The 18,746-nt window shown below is 39.6% G+C and overlaps 1 protein-coding gene across 4 annotated transcripts in view; it reads right to left on the bottom strand.

Annotated features, from left to right (window-relative positions):
- Chrdl1 (chordin like 1) overlaps positions 1 to 4,503 on the bottom strand; it is a 117,456-nt gene extending 112,953 nt beyond the window's left edge. For 3 of the 4 annotated variants that reach the window (XM_057759949.1, XM_057759951.1, XM_057759950.1), the window contains exons 1-2: positions 4,144 to 4,503; positions 353 to 501 (exon numbers count right to left, since the gene is read on the bottom strand). In XM_057759949.1, the coding sequence (XP_057615932.1) occupies positions 353 to 501; positions 4,144 to 4,295 (301 nt within the window). In that variant the 5' untranslated portion in view covers positions 4,296 to 4,503. The remainder of the gene's footprint in view (positions 1 to 352; positions 502 to 4,143) is intronic. The other variant, XM_057759952.1, reaches the window with a different exon arrangement.
- Between the last annotated feature and the right edge of the window lie 14,243 nt (positions 4,504 to 18,746).

Below are 18,746 nucleotides of genomic sequence, written 5' to 3'. Positions count from 1 at the left end.
TTTCACTGAAGAGTTTGAAAACGGGAAAAAATCCAGATCATCTGTCAGATATTTTTAGAGTTACGTAAAATGGAATATTTGTACAGTTGAGAACAGGAAAGTGAAAATGTGTCATGTTTTCTTTGAGATGAAAACTATATGATAATCAGAAAAACAGCCTCAAGTTTAGTTGGCTTGATTCAAAGCTCTCTCATTATTTTATCAATTCATGCATAAATCAGTAACAGTTACTTTTTTCTCATAGAATAGCACCATGGCCACATTTGAACTAGTCATAATTCCCACAGATTATGAGCCCGGGTTCAAAGAGATGTGATGAATTTGAGATAGTTTTTAAATGCAAGACACTTACGTTTTACTTGCTCTGTTTTGCCTCCTTCTAGGAAAATAAAGAACAAAACCAAGGAGACTATATATTTCAAGCCTCCCATTTTCCACTTTTTTCTTCTTTGAACTACTGCAAAATGCAATTCAGAGACTCCGAAGAGTGATGGACTAAACCTGTTGAGAAGAAAGCAGAAAGAAGTAATAAAAATAGATCCCTTTTAATTGATGACATGAGTGATACTTAGGTTTCTAACTTACTAGAAAGAAATGTTGTAGAATGGACCGGAGTGCAGGCATTGTTTGCAGAAGACAAAGGACTTGCCTCTTCTGTCTTGTAAAGATTATGGAAGGAAATTCACATGAGATGAGTACATATTCCTGTCCAACACTGAGGCTAAATCCTTACAAGCAAGTCATAGAAAAAGAAAATTTGAAATCTTTTCTAAAGAAATTAAAATTGATTTCTCAGGACATTTTATTTTTGGTGGGTAGAGAGAGAGAATCTTGAAACTAGAGCTTATAAAAGGGCAGTTTCAGCAAACAATGTTCAAGTAGCGAGCATTCGCCTGCAATGATTTCTGAAATGCAAGCTTACTAGTCTTAGTTAGCTTCAGACTAATGTTATCATTAACACTTTAAGGGTCCTTCCTCGATCAGTGTTTCTCTTGTTATCTTCTAGAAGCTCTAAGAGAATCTTCACTATGAGTGCTTATGTTGGAAAAGGTAGATGTAACCCAATAATGGATGCAATCCAACATCTGAGAAGTTTCATTGCTTAGAATAGTGCAGACATATTCCTTTCCATGAAGTCCATTGTGAAAGGAAATGTAAAATGGGTAATTTTAAAAGAAAATAAGCAAATTTCAACAATGATTCATTCAATTTGTCCCACCATGCAAGAGGCTGTTAAAACAACCACAATTCTTTAAAAATAGGCATTGGTGGGAAGGATTGAAATCTTCAGCTTTAGAAGACTTAAAACACAGAAATTTGCTCACATCCTGTCACGACCAGTTCCTTGGACTTTAGAGTTTACAAAATTCTTTCAACAGGCGATTGGAAGATATTTAAATCTTCTAGAAGCATTGCATTCAATCAGTGGTTAATCCTAAGTAGGAACTTAAACACCGTGGTGTTTTCAGAGAATCCAATGTAGATGTTCATTTTAGAGAACTGAATCTCTTTGGGCTCTAAAGTGGATGTCACAGCTTTTACTTTAAATGCTATGAAACTGCCACGATCATTAAAAAAATCCATTGTTTCTGCCCAGCCCAGCCTCGTGGTGCATGCTTGCATTCCCAATAGGCACGAGGATCACTCCAAGTTCAAGGCCAGTAGGGCTACACAGGGATAGTTTGTAAAAAAAAAAAAATGCAGATTACGAATACATGCACACCTGAGAACAAACTGATCCTAGAGAATTATTTGTGCTGTCAGGCCTATTTGTAGCACCCATCTACTTTCTTTCTCAGCTCTCTTAGTATATTATGAAAGGTTCAAATTTTCCTCGAGCACATGCCCAGCCTTGCTGAAGCCTCAATTTTAATGCTTTCGTCTGTTCTGTATGTTTCCAATTCACTTTCAGTCATTCAGAACATCACGTCGAGGGTTACTAGATCCCTCTGAAAGAAAGCATTTTTATTAACACTTTTACACAGCCACCCACCTCAACAGAGTTCTTCCCTGGACCTCCAAGCCTCCAAAAGACAAAGATTTTTAACTGTTTTAACTGTTGAAATCTAATTTATCACAATCATATATGGCTCTCAGGAGGTACTTCTGAAACCATGGCTTTTGAGTCTCCCCATGCAAGAATCAACGGGGTTGTTTTTCTTGTACAATGGTTGGGCGATTTGGTGAACAGTAGCATTGCTTCATAACTCAAGTTGGCAAGAAAATGGCCCTTAGAATTTTTGCTTTTTTTGGGTCTCAACTAATGTTATGAGCAAACAGGAAAGTTGGTGAGTAGAGAGCAATTAATCTCTTTTGGCGTTCCTGTCATCTATGTGGCCTCCCAGGAGGTGATGGAGCACATCAGAAAAGGATTCATTTTATAAATATTCACTTAGGATTTACAAGATCCTGAAGTCTTGCTTTGTATTTTGTGCAGAAATACGAACTGAGAAGGGTTCCCTCTCCAGGGCTCTTCATTATTCTATTTCTCTTTATTCCTTTACCTTTCAATTTGGGAGCAGGGATTGTAGGAGACATTTGTTGGGACTACAGCAAGAAACGTAAGCATCACTCAGGAATCATTGGATTCTTATTCCTGCAAAGAGCCAAAATGTCCCTAATTTTTCAAATTATACTTTGACCCAGTTAACTGGAGTTATTTCTGCGTTAACTCTCTGCTTCACACAGACTGCTGTGCTATTGAACTTGCACTGGTTCTTTGACAGGTTACTTAAAATTGTAACCACTGCCGGGTTAGGGTGGGGACCGAAGATCCAGGACCCAAGAAGAAAGGAACAGAGAAAGCAAAATCCTGCAAATAACCCTGGCGGCAAGGATTGGGTGGGGGGACTGTGTGGGCTTTCCAAGAGATGGAGAAATGTGTCAGACACCCAGGGAACTGCATCTATTGAGGTGCCTCTAGGAAACCGGGGTTCACACTGCTCATCTGCATCGAGCAAAGAGACCAATTGCTCCGTGCTCAGCTGTAACTGCAAGACCATCTGGGTCCACTCCCAAAACAGATCTCCTGAGCAGAACAGACCCAGAGACATCCCTAAAGAAAAGTCAACCAATGCATAGTTGTCAGGCAGCTCCTCACACCTGACAGTGTCTAACGCTCAGGGCGAAGCTTGACCGACCTTGTAATTTCAGTCAATATCATCTGAGAGGTATCCCCTTGGGTAGCAATGTTCTTTCTGACAAGCAATAAGAAAGACACTGGAGACTCCCATTCTTGTCCATCTGCTGAAATCCTCTGGCCACACTACCACCCAACAACAGAAGCTCAGTTAACTCCTGCTAGGTTACCCAAGAGAGATGAGAGTTTGAGTCCAAGGTATCTCTTTTCAGAGTCAGGCCTTCATCACTGCTTACGACTAAGAACGCCTTGGTTTTTGGCTTATAAAACCCCTTCCAATCTAGCATTGCATTTTATTCCATACAATTAAACCTTCAAACTCAGGGGGCTGCAGAGAGAGAGAGAGAAGGAAATCAGGGTTGAGTTAGTGGCAGGGCTGGAAGGTAGGCTTTCCAGGCCCTGAAATCAAGCAATTCTATTTTGTTTCCTGAGCCTAGTGTCTCAAACTCTGATCCCAGAAGTCTGGACCTGGAGAAAACAACAACAACAACAACAAAAACAGTGTGTGTGTGTGTGTGTGTGTGTGTGTGTGTGTGTGTAGGATGCCCAGAAGAGACAGGAGCTTCTCTTCCACCCACCCTGTTTCTTTAACTTACTGTGAATCAGTCCACAGCACTTCACTAAAGGAACAAAAACCCTCTTTCCTGCACACATGTAGTCATAAAGCAAAGTATAGACCCTGTAGGTAGCTTGGCACAGAGTGCCTGTACCGCCTTTGGAAGTCTAAGAAGTACCAAAGCAAGAAGAAATTCGGGCCAAACAGGGAGCACCGAGTTGCAGGTTCAAATCCCCAGTCCCGAGTGTGTCTCATGGGGTATCTAGGGTTCCACCTTTATTCCATCAGCAAGACCATAGAACTGGTTGGGATGGCAAGTCACAGAGTTCAAGGTGCCCTGTGGGAACGTCTAGGGATAGTTCCAGTCAACAGAATGCACCCCACCTGTGAAAAGGTTGGAAAGAAAGGCAGGGGTGGGGTGAAAGGCGGCAGGGCACTGCTTACTGACCTGGGCACTGGCCTCCTCCGTCTGCCACGCTTGCAAACGCTCTGAGTTCCCTGGGGCGCTCCTCCGAGGTCTGGGGCTCGCAGGTTGTGGCGAGAGCTTGAGAGCGCGCGAGGGGGGAGGGGGGACTCAAAAGTGGGTGGGAGGAAAAACATCACCGCCCTCGCACCACGAGGGAGCAGAGGCTCGCTTGGCTCCAGGGGGCAGAGCCAAGGCGCGGGGTGCGGCGGCCCGGGGCCACCTGCCCGCCCGCCTGTCTGCTCCCCACTTGGCTGGGCAGCCTGGCGCTGGCGGGAAGTCCTCCAGCGAGCAGCCCAGTCTCTGCTAGCACGCACTCTTTCTTGGTCCCGGCAACGGGATTTATTCCTACACCCCAGACCTGAAAGTTACAAAACGGGGAGAAAGTGTGAGGCTCAGCCGGCACTTTCCCATCACGCAGCGCCCCCACCACACACCCCTCCTTTGGCTAGTAGAGCGTTGGGGTCTTAAAGGGACCGCACATCTTCTGCAGCCTGTCCTCCTCCTCTGCATTGGATGCTCTGAAGAGCTCCCCACTCCTGATGAATGTCCTGAAGACCCTAAACTCTGGCTATCCATGGCTCCTCTGCCTAGATGCCCCGCACCTTCTCTCATGAGGGACAAGGACCCTTTCCTCTGCACCTGGTCTGTTTCTGAGCCTGAGGTCGGTGTGCAAGTTGAAGGAACCTTAACAGTTACGCCCTAAAACATATCATTTCTAGCCATTTCTCATAGCTTTACTGTGTCAAGTGACAAAAGCTTGATGTTTTTAAGGAGGTGATGAGGATAAGAGGTAAGGCGGGGGAGACTGAGGACTCAAGAAATCTTGCTTCTGACACAAAGAGATCAAACTCTCAATCCCTGCGGAAAAACAATTTGAAGTGATCTATCACCACAGCTGTTTCAGCAGACCTGAAGACTTCATATTGGACTAAGGACTTGATTTTCAAAAATTCCAATAGCACCACTGAAGAATGTTTCCGGAGCTCCCAGACACACTACTACTGATATGTGCTTCTGTGATACAGTTATAAAGATTCGTCAGAATCCTCGAAAACTCGCTGAAGCATATTCTTGACAGACAGTACCCATTTGTACTTTGAGCGACGAAATTTAGAGGAGAGATGAAGGTGTTTTGTCCATGAACTGAATAATACTGATATTCTAAACATCTGTGCTCCGCTTTATGGCTTCAAGTGTGCATTCAATGCACTACATCAATATTACTATTTAAAGCCCTCACACTTTTCTTATAATCTAAACTATCAGTGGCCTCAATTATGAGGTGCTGGGGACCTTCTGTGTTGTTCAGATCATCTTCTTCATTCACAGAATTGGAAACTGATACTAGCAGTGGATGAATGCTAGATGTAGTCATACAGCTAGTAAATGACATATATGAAATTCTAGTTTATCTATCCTGTTTCTTAACTAGCCGCACTTTATTATCTCCATTCTATAAATGGAAATACAATTTATGCTCTATGAAATTGTGGTTAGCCAAAAGCAAGCAAGCAAACAAACAAAAATCCACATATTGGGAGCAAGGAACAAATGAAAATGGAGACAAGAATAATTGTCCCTGGAAGGAAGCCTTCTTTTTCTACCTAGTTAAGCATTAATATCATTCAACCAGGTCTGGCATTGCTGGAGATGTTTATTTCATTGTTAACAAAAGAGAGATGCCCTTTCTGAGATGTTGCCTTGGGGGCTTAAAATGTCTAGCTCCATTCTGTAGCCATACGTCTGTAGTCATACGATGCCACGTGCATTCAATTTGGCTGTAGTAAATTAGCTTGAACTTGGAGATTTGTTGCCTTATAACTGTTTCTGTGTCATTTAATATGTTGATATTTTGTATCACTAAACAGAGTTCTTCAAGGGCTAGAACTGGTTGTTGAATGTCCTTTGTATGTGTGCTCCAGCTCTCATCATTCCGTCCAACATGTTTACAGGCTTATTCAGGAAAATGGGTTTCAAGAAACAGGGCAGTCATGGGTCCTAGCATTTGAAATAAATGGACTCACCGAGATTAAAAACCTCATCTAGCTGGCTGAAACCACTCACTCTTGCTGGTTGATATAGTATCTAGATTACTACATGATAAAATATCCCCACACTTAGCGGCTTAAAGCAAGTTATCATTGTCAATTGGTTCTACTTAGTTAGTTCTATTGAATCCACTCAAGATCGTTTATACATTTTTTTGGCAACAGTAAATGTGGCTGCCGTAATTCCCTGAGCAATTCTTTATTTATATAAATGCTGTGGTCCTTGTTTTAGCTCTGGTTTAAATGTAGCCTTTCTACCAGTTCTTTTCCAACTTCAGCTGATTGCTATCTACACACTTTATTTTCTTTATTTAGCAAATGGAAATAGGATTAAAAATAATCTCATACTCATTTTAGATTTGTTTTCTATATGATTGTTGATTCATTTTCAGTTGTAAAAACTTTTTCAGAATCTAGATTCACCTACTTTCCCCTCATACTAAATATCATGCATTATTATAGTTATCATCACAGCCCAAAATTGGCATTTTGACATCCCTTTTACTTTACTCTGTTTCAACAGTTTTAAATGTAGTTTTTTTATCTGGTATGCAGTTCTATGAAATTTTATATCTGCAGATTCATATCACCACCACCACAGTCAAGATATAGAACACTGCCACCACCACAGTGATTCTGTCATTATTTTTAGTCACATTCATTGTCTTTCCTCCTACAACTACCTTTGGCAAAAAGAAACTGTTCTTCGTGTCAATAATTTTATCACTGAAGAATATTACATGGGATCAGACAGTATGTAATATATTTTTTTTTCTTTTTCGAGACAGGTTTTCTCTGTAGCTTTGGAGCCTGTCCTGGAACTAGCTCTGTAGACCAGGCTGGTCTCGAACTCACAGAGATCCGCCTGCCTCTGCCTCCCAAGTGCTGGGATTAAAGGCGTGCGCCACCACCGCCCAGCAGTATGTAATATTTTGGAAGCAAATTTTTCCCCAAGATGATCTACTAGAAGAAAATTCAACTTATTCTACCTATCAATAGCCTGATTCTCTTATGATTGCACAATATTCTACAATATGGTTATATGGTGTTATAACTCATTGAAGGGTTGATTTTAAATTTGTGTTATTACAAAAATTTGCTACAAATATTTTTCTACAATTTTCGTATAAAGAGCATTATATTGCTATAGGACAAATGGCCAAGAGTGAAATTCTTGTTTGTTTGGCAGCTGCATATATAATTGTATAAGAACTGCTTAATTCTTTTTAGAGAAACTTTACTTTTTTTTAATATGCCCATTGCCAGTATGTGTGTGAGATACAGATTATGTGTGTTTCTGTCTGCATTTCCTGATGCTATTATTTTTACTTATTTATTCTAGTAGATGTCTTCTTATATCTAATGATATGTTTGTCTTTTTGTTGTTTTAAGATTTAACCCCATTTGTTGCTCAGTCTAACCTCAAACTTACGATCTTTTTGCTTTAATATCCAAAGCTTTAGAATCACAGCTATGCATCATGACAGCTGACTCTAATGTCTAATGATATCTATCATCCTGTCATGTGCTTATTTCACATTTATATATCTATCTCTGTGAAAATTTTCTCCTAGTCTGTAGTTTGTCTTTCACTCTCTTTTTGTAGGCTTTTACAGATGAAATGGGTTTCTTATAAGGATGTGTATGTGTGGTATATGTGTATAATATATACATATATATGTTTATGTGTGTGTGTGTGTGTTTTCATGTACGTGCACTCACATGTGTGGAGGTGTATTTAAGAGTATATGTATATGGAGTTCTGAGCTTGATGTCAAGAGTCTTCCTTAATGTGCTCTACCTTGTTCATTGAGAGAAGGTCTCTTGATTGAACCCGGAGCTCACCCACACAGCTAGTCTAGCCAGCCAGCTTGCAGCTGAGTCTCTTGTCTCCACCTTCTGAGCATTGAACTTGCACAGGGTTGCTACAAACTGCACAATGCTTGGGTTCCAGGAATCTGAACTCTGGTCCTCATGCTTGCCACTTGCTGTTTGTTTTGTGAGTGCTTTGCCCACCAAGTCACCTATCTAACCCCAAAGTTGTTGATTTTCTCAAAATCTACTTTCATGGAGCATGTTGTGTAGCAATGGTTAATAAATGTGTCTCGTTCTAGATCTTAGGCATTTTCTCCTATTTTTTGTTCTGAAATTGTTAAGAGTTTCAAGTTTGATATTTAAGTTTAGTATCTATTTCAAATTGATTCATACATGAAATTTGAAGTTGAGGTTCACTTTTTTGCCTATAAGTGCTTAACTGCTCTGCTATCTTTTATGTATAAACATATCTTTCCTCTATTGAATGCCTTTCCACTTTGGCCAAACATTGATTATAAACATCCTGTGGGACTACTTCTGACTTCTTGGTGTACATCATTGATCTATGTGTCTATTCTACCAGTCTTGATTATTGTACATGGACTGGAGGGATTAATATAAAGAAAATATTTCCTCTCACTTTTTTCTTCAATGATTTTGTAGCTAACCAAGGTCCCATGCACTTCACTATAAACTTCAAAATAAAGTTATCTATGGTTACAAAAATACTTACTGGGACCTGCATAGGAATTTCATGAAACCTAAAGATCAGTTTGGGAAGGACTGGCAACTTTAATTCATTTTGTTATCAGTTTGAGAAGGACTGGCATCTTTAATTCATTTTAATTTTTATTTTTAATTCATTTTATGTTCGGTATTCTAAGTCATGAATTATGCATGCCTCTGCATTTATTTAGTTTTTTAAATTGAAATAGAATTATATCATCTCCCCCTCCCTTTTAACTCCCCACCCCTATCCAGTTACCCTCACTGAAACCCCTTCCATGTCTCTCCATTTTCAAGGTGATACTTTCTTTTTCTTCATTGTTGTTATGTACATATATTTGTACATGCATGCACGCGCGCGCACACACACACACACGTATCTATCTTGTTGAGTTCACTTTTATTGTTTGTGTGTGTATGGGTTCAAGGCTTGTCATTCTGCATTGAATAACTAATAATGGGACTTATCCCTAGGAGAGGCTAATTCTCCTCCCAGAAGTTGTTAGTTCTCTTTAGTTGTTTTTCTAGGGGTGAGTCCCAATAAAATTTTACACTATGTTAGCAAAACTGTAGGTATTGCTACTGTTCAGGTCTTGTTTATGTAGTCATTTCTAAGAGAGACTTCCTGGTATTCTGGCACTTGCAATCTTTCTTCCCCCTCTTCCAAGATGTACTAAGTAATAGACGCAAGAGTAGATATATCTGTTGAGGCTAGGCTCTTCACAATCTGTTGATATCTACATTGTGTCCAGTTCTGTTTTTTTGTAATGGTTTTCATGTGCTGTAAAGAGAGATTTCTTTCATAGAGTATAGATGAGGAGGAATGCATCAAATGGGGAGGAACACGAATAAAAGAATCCCACACTAGTTCCAAATAGGGTATATTAAAGGGTTCTTTATTAACGATAAAGATCACAGCGGGGAACAGGAACAGAATCCAACATCCAGGTGTGACAAGCAGGGAGAGAGAAAGCAAGCAGGAGAACCATGCGCTTTTTGGTACTCAAGGCCATGCCCAACATGGTCCAGCCTCTTAAAGGTCATTGGCTGAAGGATGGTTCCCATTACCTCCCCCTTTTGTTTAAATAAGAGAGTTCCAAACCCAATACAAAATTATATACAATAAGAACAGATATCAGAGAAACCCTTTCTTGAAAAACCAAAAAAAGAACAGATATCAAGTATAAAAATTAGAATTACAACCAGCATAACCAATATTAAACAAGAAACATATGCTAATTGTTTCAATAATTATTTTATCCTAAGGAGTCTAAATCTTGTATTAGAAATGGCTTGGCTAAGTCATAAGAGAAAAGTAACTACGACTATCTAGTCTTCAGCCCCATTGAAGGCCTGAAAAGGGAGATAATATTACTTGAGGAGCAGGAAGTGCAATCAGGCAACTTCCAAAACGTGAAGTAGATGACAGAGACAAATGGCTACCTGGGCAATCATCCAAAGTCTCATTTGCAACATTGGAGAAAACAACTTTGGCTAAGGCCTAGAGTAACTGACAGACCATTTTCAGAGGCAGGAAACTTTTCAAAACCATCTTACCCTGTCTTGGCAAGGTTTGGCAGTCTTTTTTCTTGTATCCTGCTTGTCCAGTCCAGACATCACGCATTTTGTTAGTTATTGAGGCATGGGCAGTTCCTTGCCTAAAGACCAGTTTTGCCAAGAAGAAACTAAACTCCAAGTGAGTGTCTTTGGTGCTCAGCATTCTTTCAGGAATAGATCAGCATTGCCAGGAGCAATCGTGTCTCATGTCAACAGAACCCTAAGTTATTTAAATGCCATATTTTACAGTTCTTTGAAGTGGTTGAAGATTACCTATCTATGCAGAATACAATCTCTATATATCTAAAGAACCTGATTAATCTAACTATAAGTATGATAAACATGGATGACTATTGACCTATAATACTTAATACCTGTATAACTTAAAGACTAAAACTTCATATCAGAATATTAAACAATCTTTAAACAACTGTGTAGCAAATGAGGACAATGGCCTCAAAACATAAACAATGTATAAGTATCTTCATTCTAATGTAATGTAGAAATGTATAATATGATATGATAAATATATTCCAAAATTGTATCAGTATACAAAATGTCTTAAACAGTGGTAGAAACATGCATGCATACAATACAACAAATAACCTTTGTATAGGTGTGCAAATATTGTAAACAGAAATAGGAGAATATTCAATATAACAAATATAGTTTGAATTTGTAACAATATACATGAATCTATACAAGGTACATTGTCTATAAATAATAGCTCACAAATATTTATTCTATTACTCACTATTATTGTTAGTGTGTGTAAGCTCACAGTAATTTACCTATTATCCCATTCAATTTTCTTTTTTGTGAGATCCCTGAGCCTACAAAATTACACCACATTTGCCTGTGTGTGTAAGGATAAGGTTTACAATGTAGTAAGGAATTATGCTGGTTTCCTTTTTCTTCATTCATTAGTGCCTTGCACATGCCAGCCCAAATCTCATATTCTTATGCTGACTAATACTGAATGTCATTTGCTTTAAGCTCAGTTTTCATATGTTCATTGCTAGAATTTATACGTGCAATTAGTAAGATGTTCTAATCTACAAATGACAGCTTATGCTTGAGAAAATGGGGAGCAAGGGGTGCACTCCTCCATTGCTGGTGGAAGTGAAAACATGTACAGCCACTTTGAAATCAATATAGCAGTTTCTCGGAAAATTGAGAATCAATCTACCTCAAGATCCAGCAATACCACTCTTGAGAATATACCCAAAGGATGCTCAATCATCCTCACAATGACAGTTGCTTAACTATGTTCATATAAATAGCCAGAACCTGGAAACAACCTAGATGCCCCTCAACCAAAGAATGGATAAAGAAAATGTGGTACATTCATACAATGGAGTTTTACTCAGCTGTTAAAAACAATGACATCTTCCCAAGGGAGACCTTACCCCATCTGAATGGAGATGGAGGAGGAGTGGATGGGAGGAAGGTAGATGGGAGGTGGGGGAGGGAACAGGAGGAGAGAAGGGAGGGGAAGCTATGGTTGGTATGTAAAAGAAAATTTTAAAAAACTATGCATAGGTATTCTTAAAGGAAAAGAATAATGATATCAGGAAATTTGAAGGCAAATAGATGGAACTAAAAAAAATCATTCTGAGTAAGGTAACCCAGACCCAGAAAGGCAAACATGGTATGTACTCACTCATAAGTGGATATTAGCTGTAAGTAAAAGATAACCATGCTACAATCCACAGACCCAGAGTAGCTAGGGAACAAGAAGGGCCCAAGACAGGAACACTGATTGGACCTCCCTGGGAAGAGGAAAAAAAGATCTTCTGGTTGGATTGGGGATGAGTGAGCATTTGAACTTGAGGGACTATGTTGGGGGTGGGCTGAGGGGGAGAGTACCGAAAGAGGTGAAAGGAAAGGGGGGGGGGCTTTATGAGTCAGGTAGGAACCTGATACAAGGGAAACTCTCAGGTGTCTACAATAATGGCCCCAGTTAAGTCTCCTGGCAGTAGTGAATGCCAAGTCTAAACTGGCCATCCCTTGTGGTCAGATTGGTGATGATCAGTTTTCATCAGAGAACTTTCATCCAGTGACTGATGAAGGCAGATTCAGAGACCCACTGACAAAGTCTGGGTTGTGCTTGGGGAGTCCTGCTGAGGAGAGGCAGGAGGGATTGTAGGTGCCAGAGGAATAAAGGACAGTGCCAGAAAACCCACAGAAAGGTCTAACCTGGCTCGTGGGAATGCACAGAGTCTATACAACCAGGGAACCTACATGGGACAGACCTATGCCCTCTGCATATATGTGAAAGTTGTGTAGCTTGGTCTTTTTGTGGGACTCCTGCCAATGGGAGTAGCGGCTGTCCCTGGCAATTTAGTTGGTTCTTGGGAAACTTTTTCTCATACTGAATTGCCTTGTCCAGCCTGAATACAGGAGGAGGTGCTTGATCTTATGGCAGCTTTGATATGCAGTTCTTTGCTGATGTCAATTGGAGGCCTATCCTTCTCTGAAGGAAAATGGAGGAGGGATGGATTGAGGGGGGAACAAAGGGAAGGTAGAGGAAAAGAGTGGGAGGAGAGGAGGAAGGGGAAACTGGTGAGGATGTAAAATAAATGACTTAAATTTAAAACAAAAAGATGTGATAACTTATATTATGTGTTTCAGAATATATACTCATTTTAAAAATACAAAATATTCTTGCACCTTAGACTTGGGGAATGTTGCAAAAGAAGTGGGAAGATTGTAAAAGCCACATAATCTGGGAGTTTTCTGTGAATTGTGTCCCCCAGTTACATCTCATAAAGTCTCACCAACGAGATTTCCCAAACGTGAGCTGAACAATGATGATACCGATGAGCATGACAAAATGGATAGGGAAGACCCAATGAGGTCTCAACCTCAAGCAAAGGACTGCAGGCAATTGAGGAACGCTGGGAACAGGAAAAGTGGTCCTTCCCAGGGAAGAGCACAAAATTGAGTGCTAAATGGTCAGTCCTGAAACATACATACAAGTAACATTGAATGCATTCAATGAGTTATATTTAGGAATACATATGAATTTACAACCTCATATATGCATGAAATAATAGCATGATTAAGGAGGCCATGAAGTTGAAGGAGAGTAAGAAAAGGTATAAGTCAGGATTTAGAGGGAGGAAAGGGAAGGGATAAGTATAATTAAATTACAAGCTCAAAAATAAAAGTGCAACTGTGTATAATACTGAATTATTAATAAATAATTAATAAATACTGAAGTGTTCTGACGACACCAATCTCAGATTTTTAGATTTATTTATGTGCATGGATGTTTTGCTTGCTTGTATCTCTGTATACTGTATTATGCCTGGTGTCTGTGGAGATCAGAAGAGGGTGTCAGATCCCATGGAACTGGAGTTAATGAAGGCTATAAGATGACATGTAGGTGTTGGCTTCTTTGCAAGAAGAACAAGTTTTCTTGACCACTTAGCCATTTCTCCAGCTCCAATTTCTAGCATTTTTAATGCTTCTTAACCCATTAGAACATGAAAATGTCTGACTTTTAATTTAATTTCCTAAAAATGACTGGACATAAATAAATGATGAGTGTATTATCGAATAGGATAACCCTTTGTAAAAAAAAAAAGACTACCTTAGAATATGTATTAATCAGATTCTTTATCTGAAAAAAAGACTGATTTTCATTAGTGTAATTCAGCTAAGATTTTGAGCTTTCCTCCTTTAAGGTTAAAATGAGATTTTTACTTCTTTTAGTAAAATTTTTTTTGGAGTTGAGCATACCCATCAGATTGGTTTTGGTCAGTAAAAATGATACGTCATTATTTCTGGATGTAAACTTTAAGAATGCATGATTTGCCTAATTCCTTCCTCCCTGCCACAACAATAATTAATTAGTGCAAATATTCAAATGAGGCATCCATTTATTTAGTGACTAAGATAGACAAAGCTCCAGGCAAGTGCATTTCAGCTACTCAGAGTGAGTGATGAAGTTCTCTGTGTTGGGTTACTGAGATTAGAAAGTTACTTATTTTTGCAGCATAACCTACTGAACAGGTGACTGTTTTCTAGAACTTTACAAAACCCAGCAAAGTAAATAAGCAAAATAACTTAGAGATCTCGGAACCAGAACTAATAACAACACAAAATTTTGGTTGTTTTTGTGTTGGATATTGAACCCAGGACATGGTGCATATCAAACATTCTCTAATGCCAAAATAGATCATTAAGGTTAGAATCAGACATTTTTGGGGGGAGAGGCTCAATGTAGTACTTTTAATTCTGTTGTCAGATTTCCATTAATGACTTTCAGTTGTTTCTTGCCAAGAAAAAAATTGTTCAAGGCAATTTTAAATTGTACTTTGTGTTATATGTGAGTATCTAAAGATCAAATGATGACTTCCTTGCCCCAGTATAAGAGTGTGTCTACTCCAGCAAGTGAGTCACGTGGGCAGAACATAAAATAATCAGCTCTAATCAAAATTTGTCTTGTCTCACAAAGTTTCAAGAAGGTTTTTTTCTTTCAGATTTGTTATCCAAGGATGCTACAAAAGCAGAGATAGTATATGTGCAAGTGTCGTGCTATGCTTAGCCAAATGCAGTATAAGAAGTAGCTCTCTAGGACCTCTCTCGCTATAGCGTATTGAATCACTTCACCAGATTTCATTTACTTAGATGACAGCTTACTGCAGGGTTCTAAGGTACCCACAGTTACTCAGAGCTACCATGAACTTCCCAGACCATTCATTTTTATTCCCCGAGATTGCTTCATTATCCCGTTTTTTTTTTCATTAGAACTTACCAAATGACAATCTCGCTTTAACCACAACTTCTAGTTTCCTTGGAAAAGTAACATGATACAATCCAAAGAACCAAGCATTTCGAATCAAATGAAACTTGACTTGGATTTTTAAAAAGTTACATAAACTTTCTGAGTCTGTTTCCTTATATGTAAAAATGGCTGATAATGATGTTGCTGCTGCTATTAAATGGTTTAATGCAGGCAGTGGCTAAGATATTACAGGTTCATAGCAATCGTTTCCACCCTCACTCTCCCCTTCCTGCGTCCGTTTTGCTAATCTAAGTGTTAGAGCTAATCTAAATGGTAGAACTAATCTAAATGTTAGACTGTGAGTAAAGTCATTTATTAGCTACTCAATCTAGTTTCTTTGTTGTTAGAAGAGAGTGAGGATAAAGAGCAGGAAGAGAAAAACCAATAATTTGCTTAATTTCTAATTGTGTTCTTCAAGGCTTAGAATGAATTGACAAGGAGAATGGCAACGTGCCGTCAGTAGAGCCGTGAATGAAAACTTTACTCTCCGTGCAAACAGGGCATAACCATCAGGTGTTGCTTATCCCTGGTACCTAGATAATATCATAAAACGCTAGATGCAGATTTGGAGTCCTATTTGGTCTTCTCCATTTTAATGGCAAGTGGACTAGAAAACAAGCCATAAACCAGAACAGAATTAGGAGAAACCTTCTGGATATTCTCACATTCCAATGGCTTGTTCTTTCTTGTGTCAAGGTAGAAAAGATGTTTTAGATTTTTCTCCCAAGTTTGAATGAGAGCTGAACAATATTTTGCTTTCATTACTGGGATGTTTCCCACAAAAGCATTGTTTCTAGTTCTTTTTGTAAACTTAGAATTGTTAGTGACGTGGGGCTGGCATCCTGGCATGATGACACAGGCTGAAGTAGAGGAGAGGTGGCTGCAATCAGAGAGGGTGCATACTCAGCAACTGTGGCAGTCCCCACCAGAGCAAGTTTTGTCTCATTAGCTGTGCTTGGGTTTCTTTTACTCACTGTTGTTACCTTTCTAGCCCCTAGAGGCATTCAAGTCTAAAATATGGTGTGCAGTAATGATGAAAAGCTGACTCTCTAGGGAGAAATAAAAGCTTTAATTTATAGCAATTTCCAATTTTTGTGTGCAAATAGTCCCAAAATAGCCCATTTCCAACTAACAACATGTCAACATGTTGTCACTTGGTATGAAGTTGGTAAAACTTGTATATAGTCTCTTTACAAGCTGGTGAGAGCTTGTAAGAGTTCTTCTGGCTCGAATCTGCTCAGCAAGCTTCAGCAAGCTATTGGCATGGTCAGGAGCATAAGCCAGAAGATGTTATTCACAGGCTAGAATTCCAAAAGTATCCCAAAAGAATCTGATCCAATCCCTTATATGGAACCCATCATTATATCCACACTGTTGCCTTGTTCTCTACCTCTTTTTTTAGAAGCCCACAGGCCAATTATGCAGCCATTGGGCATGGACAATCTTCAAGGAAGGTGTGGGCTGAGGAACGCCTGGCACTAGTTTGATGAGGTCAGGATGCAAAGTACAGGACCACTGACAGTACTGTTGAGTTCTTCTCACTGACCACTAGACCCCCTTTCACCATAAAGAGACAAAAACGAAAGGATGGAACTGGAGCTAACAGAGAGCTGACTGTTTAGAAGCTAGGACCAGACTCTAATGTACATAGGCTGTGGTTCATATGCAGGAATCTCTTTTCACTCTACAAGTGTGAGGTGATTGGCTTCATATGCAGATGGAAAAGCCCTCAAACGGGACAGAGAGCTTCTCCTATCTCAGAGAGGAAAATGACTGTGTGCATGGAGTAGTATCCGACAAGATGAAAACTTAGCCTGAATCTGATTAATTTATAGAAGGCAAAGCTTAGGCTCAAATGTCAGTGGGTGGGGGGGGGGCAGTGGAACAGCCAGGTTTCTATCAACCTGGACTTTCTTACTCTTTCTTCCCAAAGAGAAAGATTCCGTCCACCAACTACTCGTATTACCAAACTAGCAGCATGAATAACGTTTTTTGACGGAATCAATTGTCGACACAGTTAACACAATCATGTCAGCACAGTCAAACACTCATCCCCATTTTTTTCTGTTTGGATGATTTAAAAAATTAGCAGAGAATCTGCACATCCCAGGGATTTTCCCAAGAAAATCTACACAGTCTTTCTCACATGGGCCCTGCAAGCAAGTGTCCAGGTGTTTTTCTATATATTTTTTTCATATTAGATACAATGAAATGTTTGTATCACAAAAATGGTACCATCAGAACCATGCAGAACCTCAGCTGCAATGTAGGAATCTTAGATTTAGTCTTTGTCTCTGCCTTGATGGTCAGTATTCCAGCTTTCTGCTTCCTTTGGGCCTCAGTTTTCCCATCTGCAAAGTGCAGGAATTGAATTCTTAGAGCCCTTTTCAATGTCACACAGCAGGTGCCCATTCACTCAGCTTATTGAGCCCCCCCATCTCTTTCTCTAACTGAGCAACATTTTGGTTCCTGAATGCCAGAGATACATTTGTATGTCTGAAAACCTGCAAGCCTCTTTGTTTTTGAGATTATTTCTAAGTCACTTATTTAGATAGTCAGCCCAAATTTCTATTCTCATCAGAGATGTATTTTTACTGTCTTTGGATTTTCTTGATAACCTCTTAAGTCGTAAAAGCCTCCTTAAACTGAGAAATGAAAAAGCAGCTCAGAACATCACATCTTTAACAAGAAATAGCCTAAACCCAAATGAGCCTTTTACTAGATTATGGGCTCCAGCCTTGCTCCTTAAGGGACTCTTGTGAAATCAGAGACAGAAAACTCGAGAACAATGAGACAAAGAGAAACGTCAAAGTAAAGGTTTGGGCTTATTTAATTTTATTGTTTTCAAATTCACCATGAGTTGAAGGGGGAGGGGAAGTGAAAAGAACACAGAGAAACCCACCCTCTAGCTACAAAGTCCATGTGCTAAACCATGTTTTTCTGTCACTTAGAGTTCAGCTTTCTCCAATATTAATGGAACTTAAGCCAAACAAGAGTCCCTTTTATGCTTTCTCCCCCAGCTCCCTGCTTGCTAAGTCCTGTGCAAACTTACAGCAGTTTCCAAGCGCATGGCTGTGAAATGATCAGGATTGGAGGAATGCCAGTACAAACCAATTTATTGGGGTCCTGAAATTAACTAAAACCTAGAAAGCTTGATTAATTGTGGCACAGCACAGCAAGGAGCATTCAGGAGTGCAGCCATCAGGCCAGAGGGCATCCCCCAGAGACTCCACTCTGACTCCTGATTTTCAGAGTATATGAAGAAGAGTCCCTTCTCTGGACAGGGCTCAGCTGCCCTTACCACATTCATCCAGAACAAAAATGGCCTTTCTGAGTGCGGCAGAGAAAATGGTAGTTAGTGGGTCTTAGCTACCTATGTAATCAGCCAATTCCATAATAGTAGTCCTTGGGATTAATTTCATTTAATTTAATTATCATCTTTATGCAGCCCATTTGACAAGCTCTATTTTTTTTTCTTTCAAAACAACACTGGCTAAATACGCCTTTGGAGAGTCGTTGTGGAGATTCGATACTTCTGTGGTTTCTTGGGATACCTTATCACATGGGACAAGAAGACAGAAAATGATTATTTGGCAAAAAAAAATTAAAGCAATGGTGTGTGTGTGTGTGTGTGTGTGTGTGTC

Source organism: Chionomys nivalis, chromosome X, assembly GCF_950005125.1.
Source record: "Chionomys nivalis chromosome X, mChiNiv1.1, whole genome shotgun sequence".
Taxonomy (NCBI): domain Eukaryota; kingdom Metazoa; phylum Chordata; class Mammalia; order Rodentia; family Cricetidae; genus Chionomys; species Chionomys nivalis.
The sequence above is the reverse complement of the archived record's forward strand: the minus strand, read 5'-3'. Positions and strand labels throughout refer to the sequence as shown.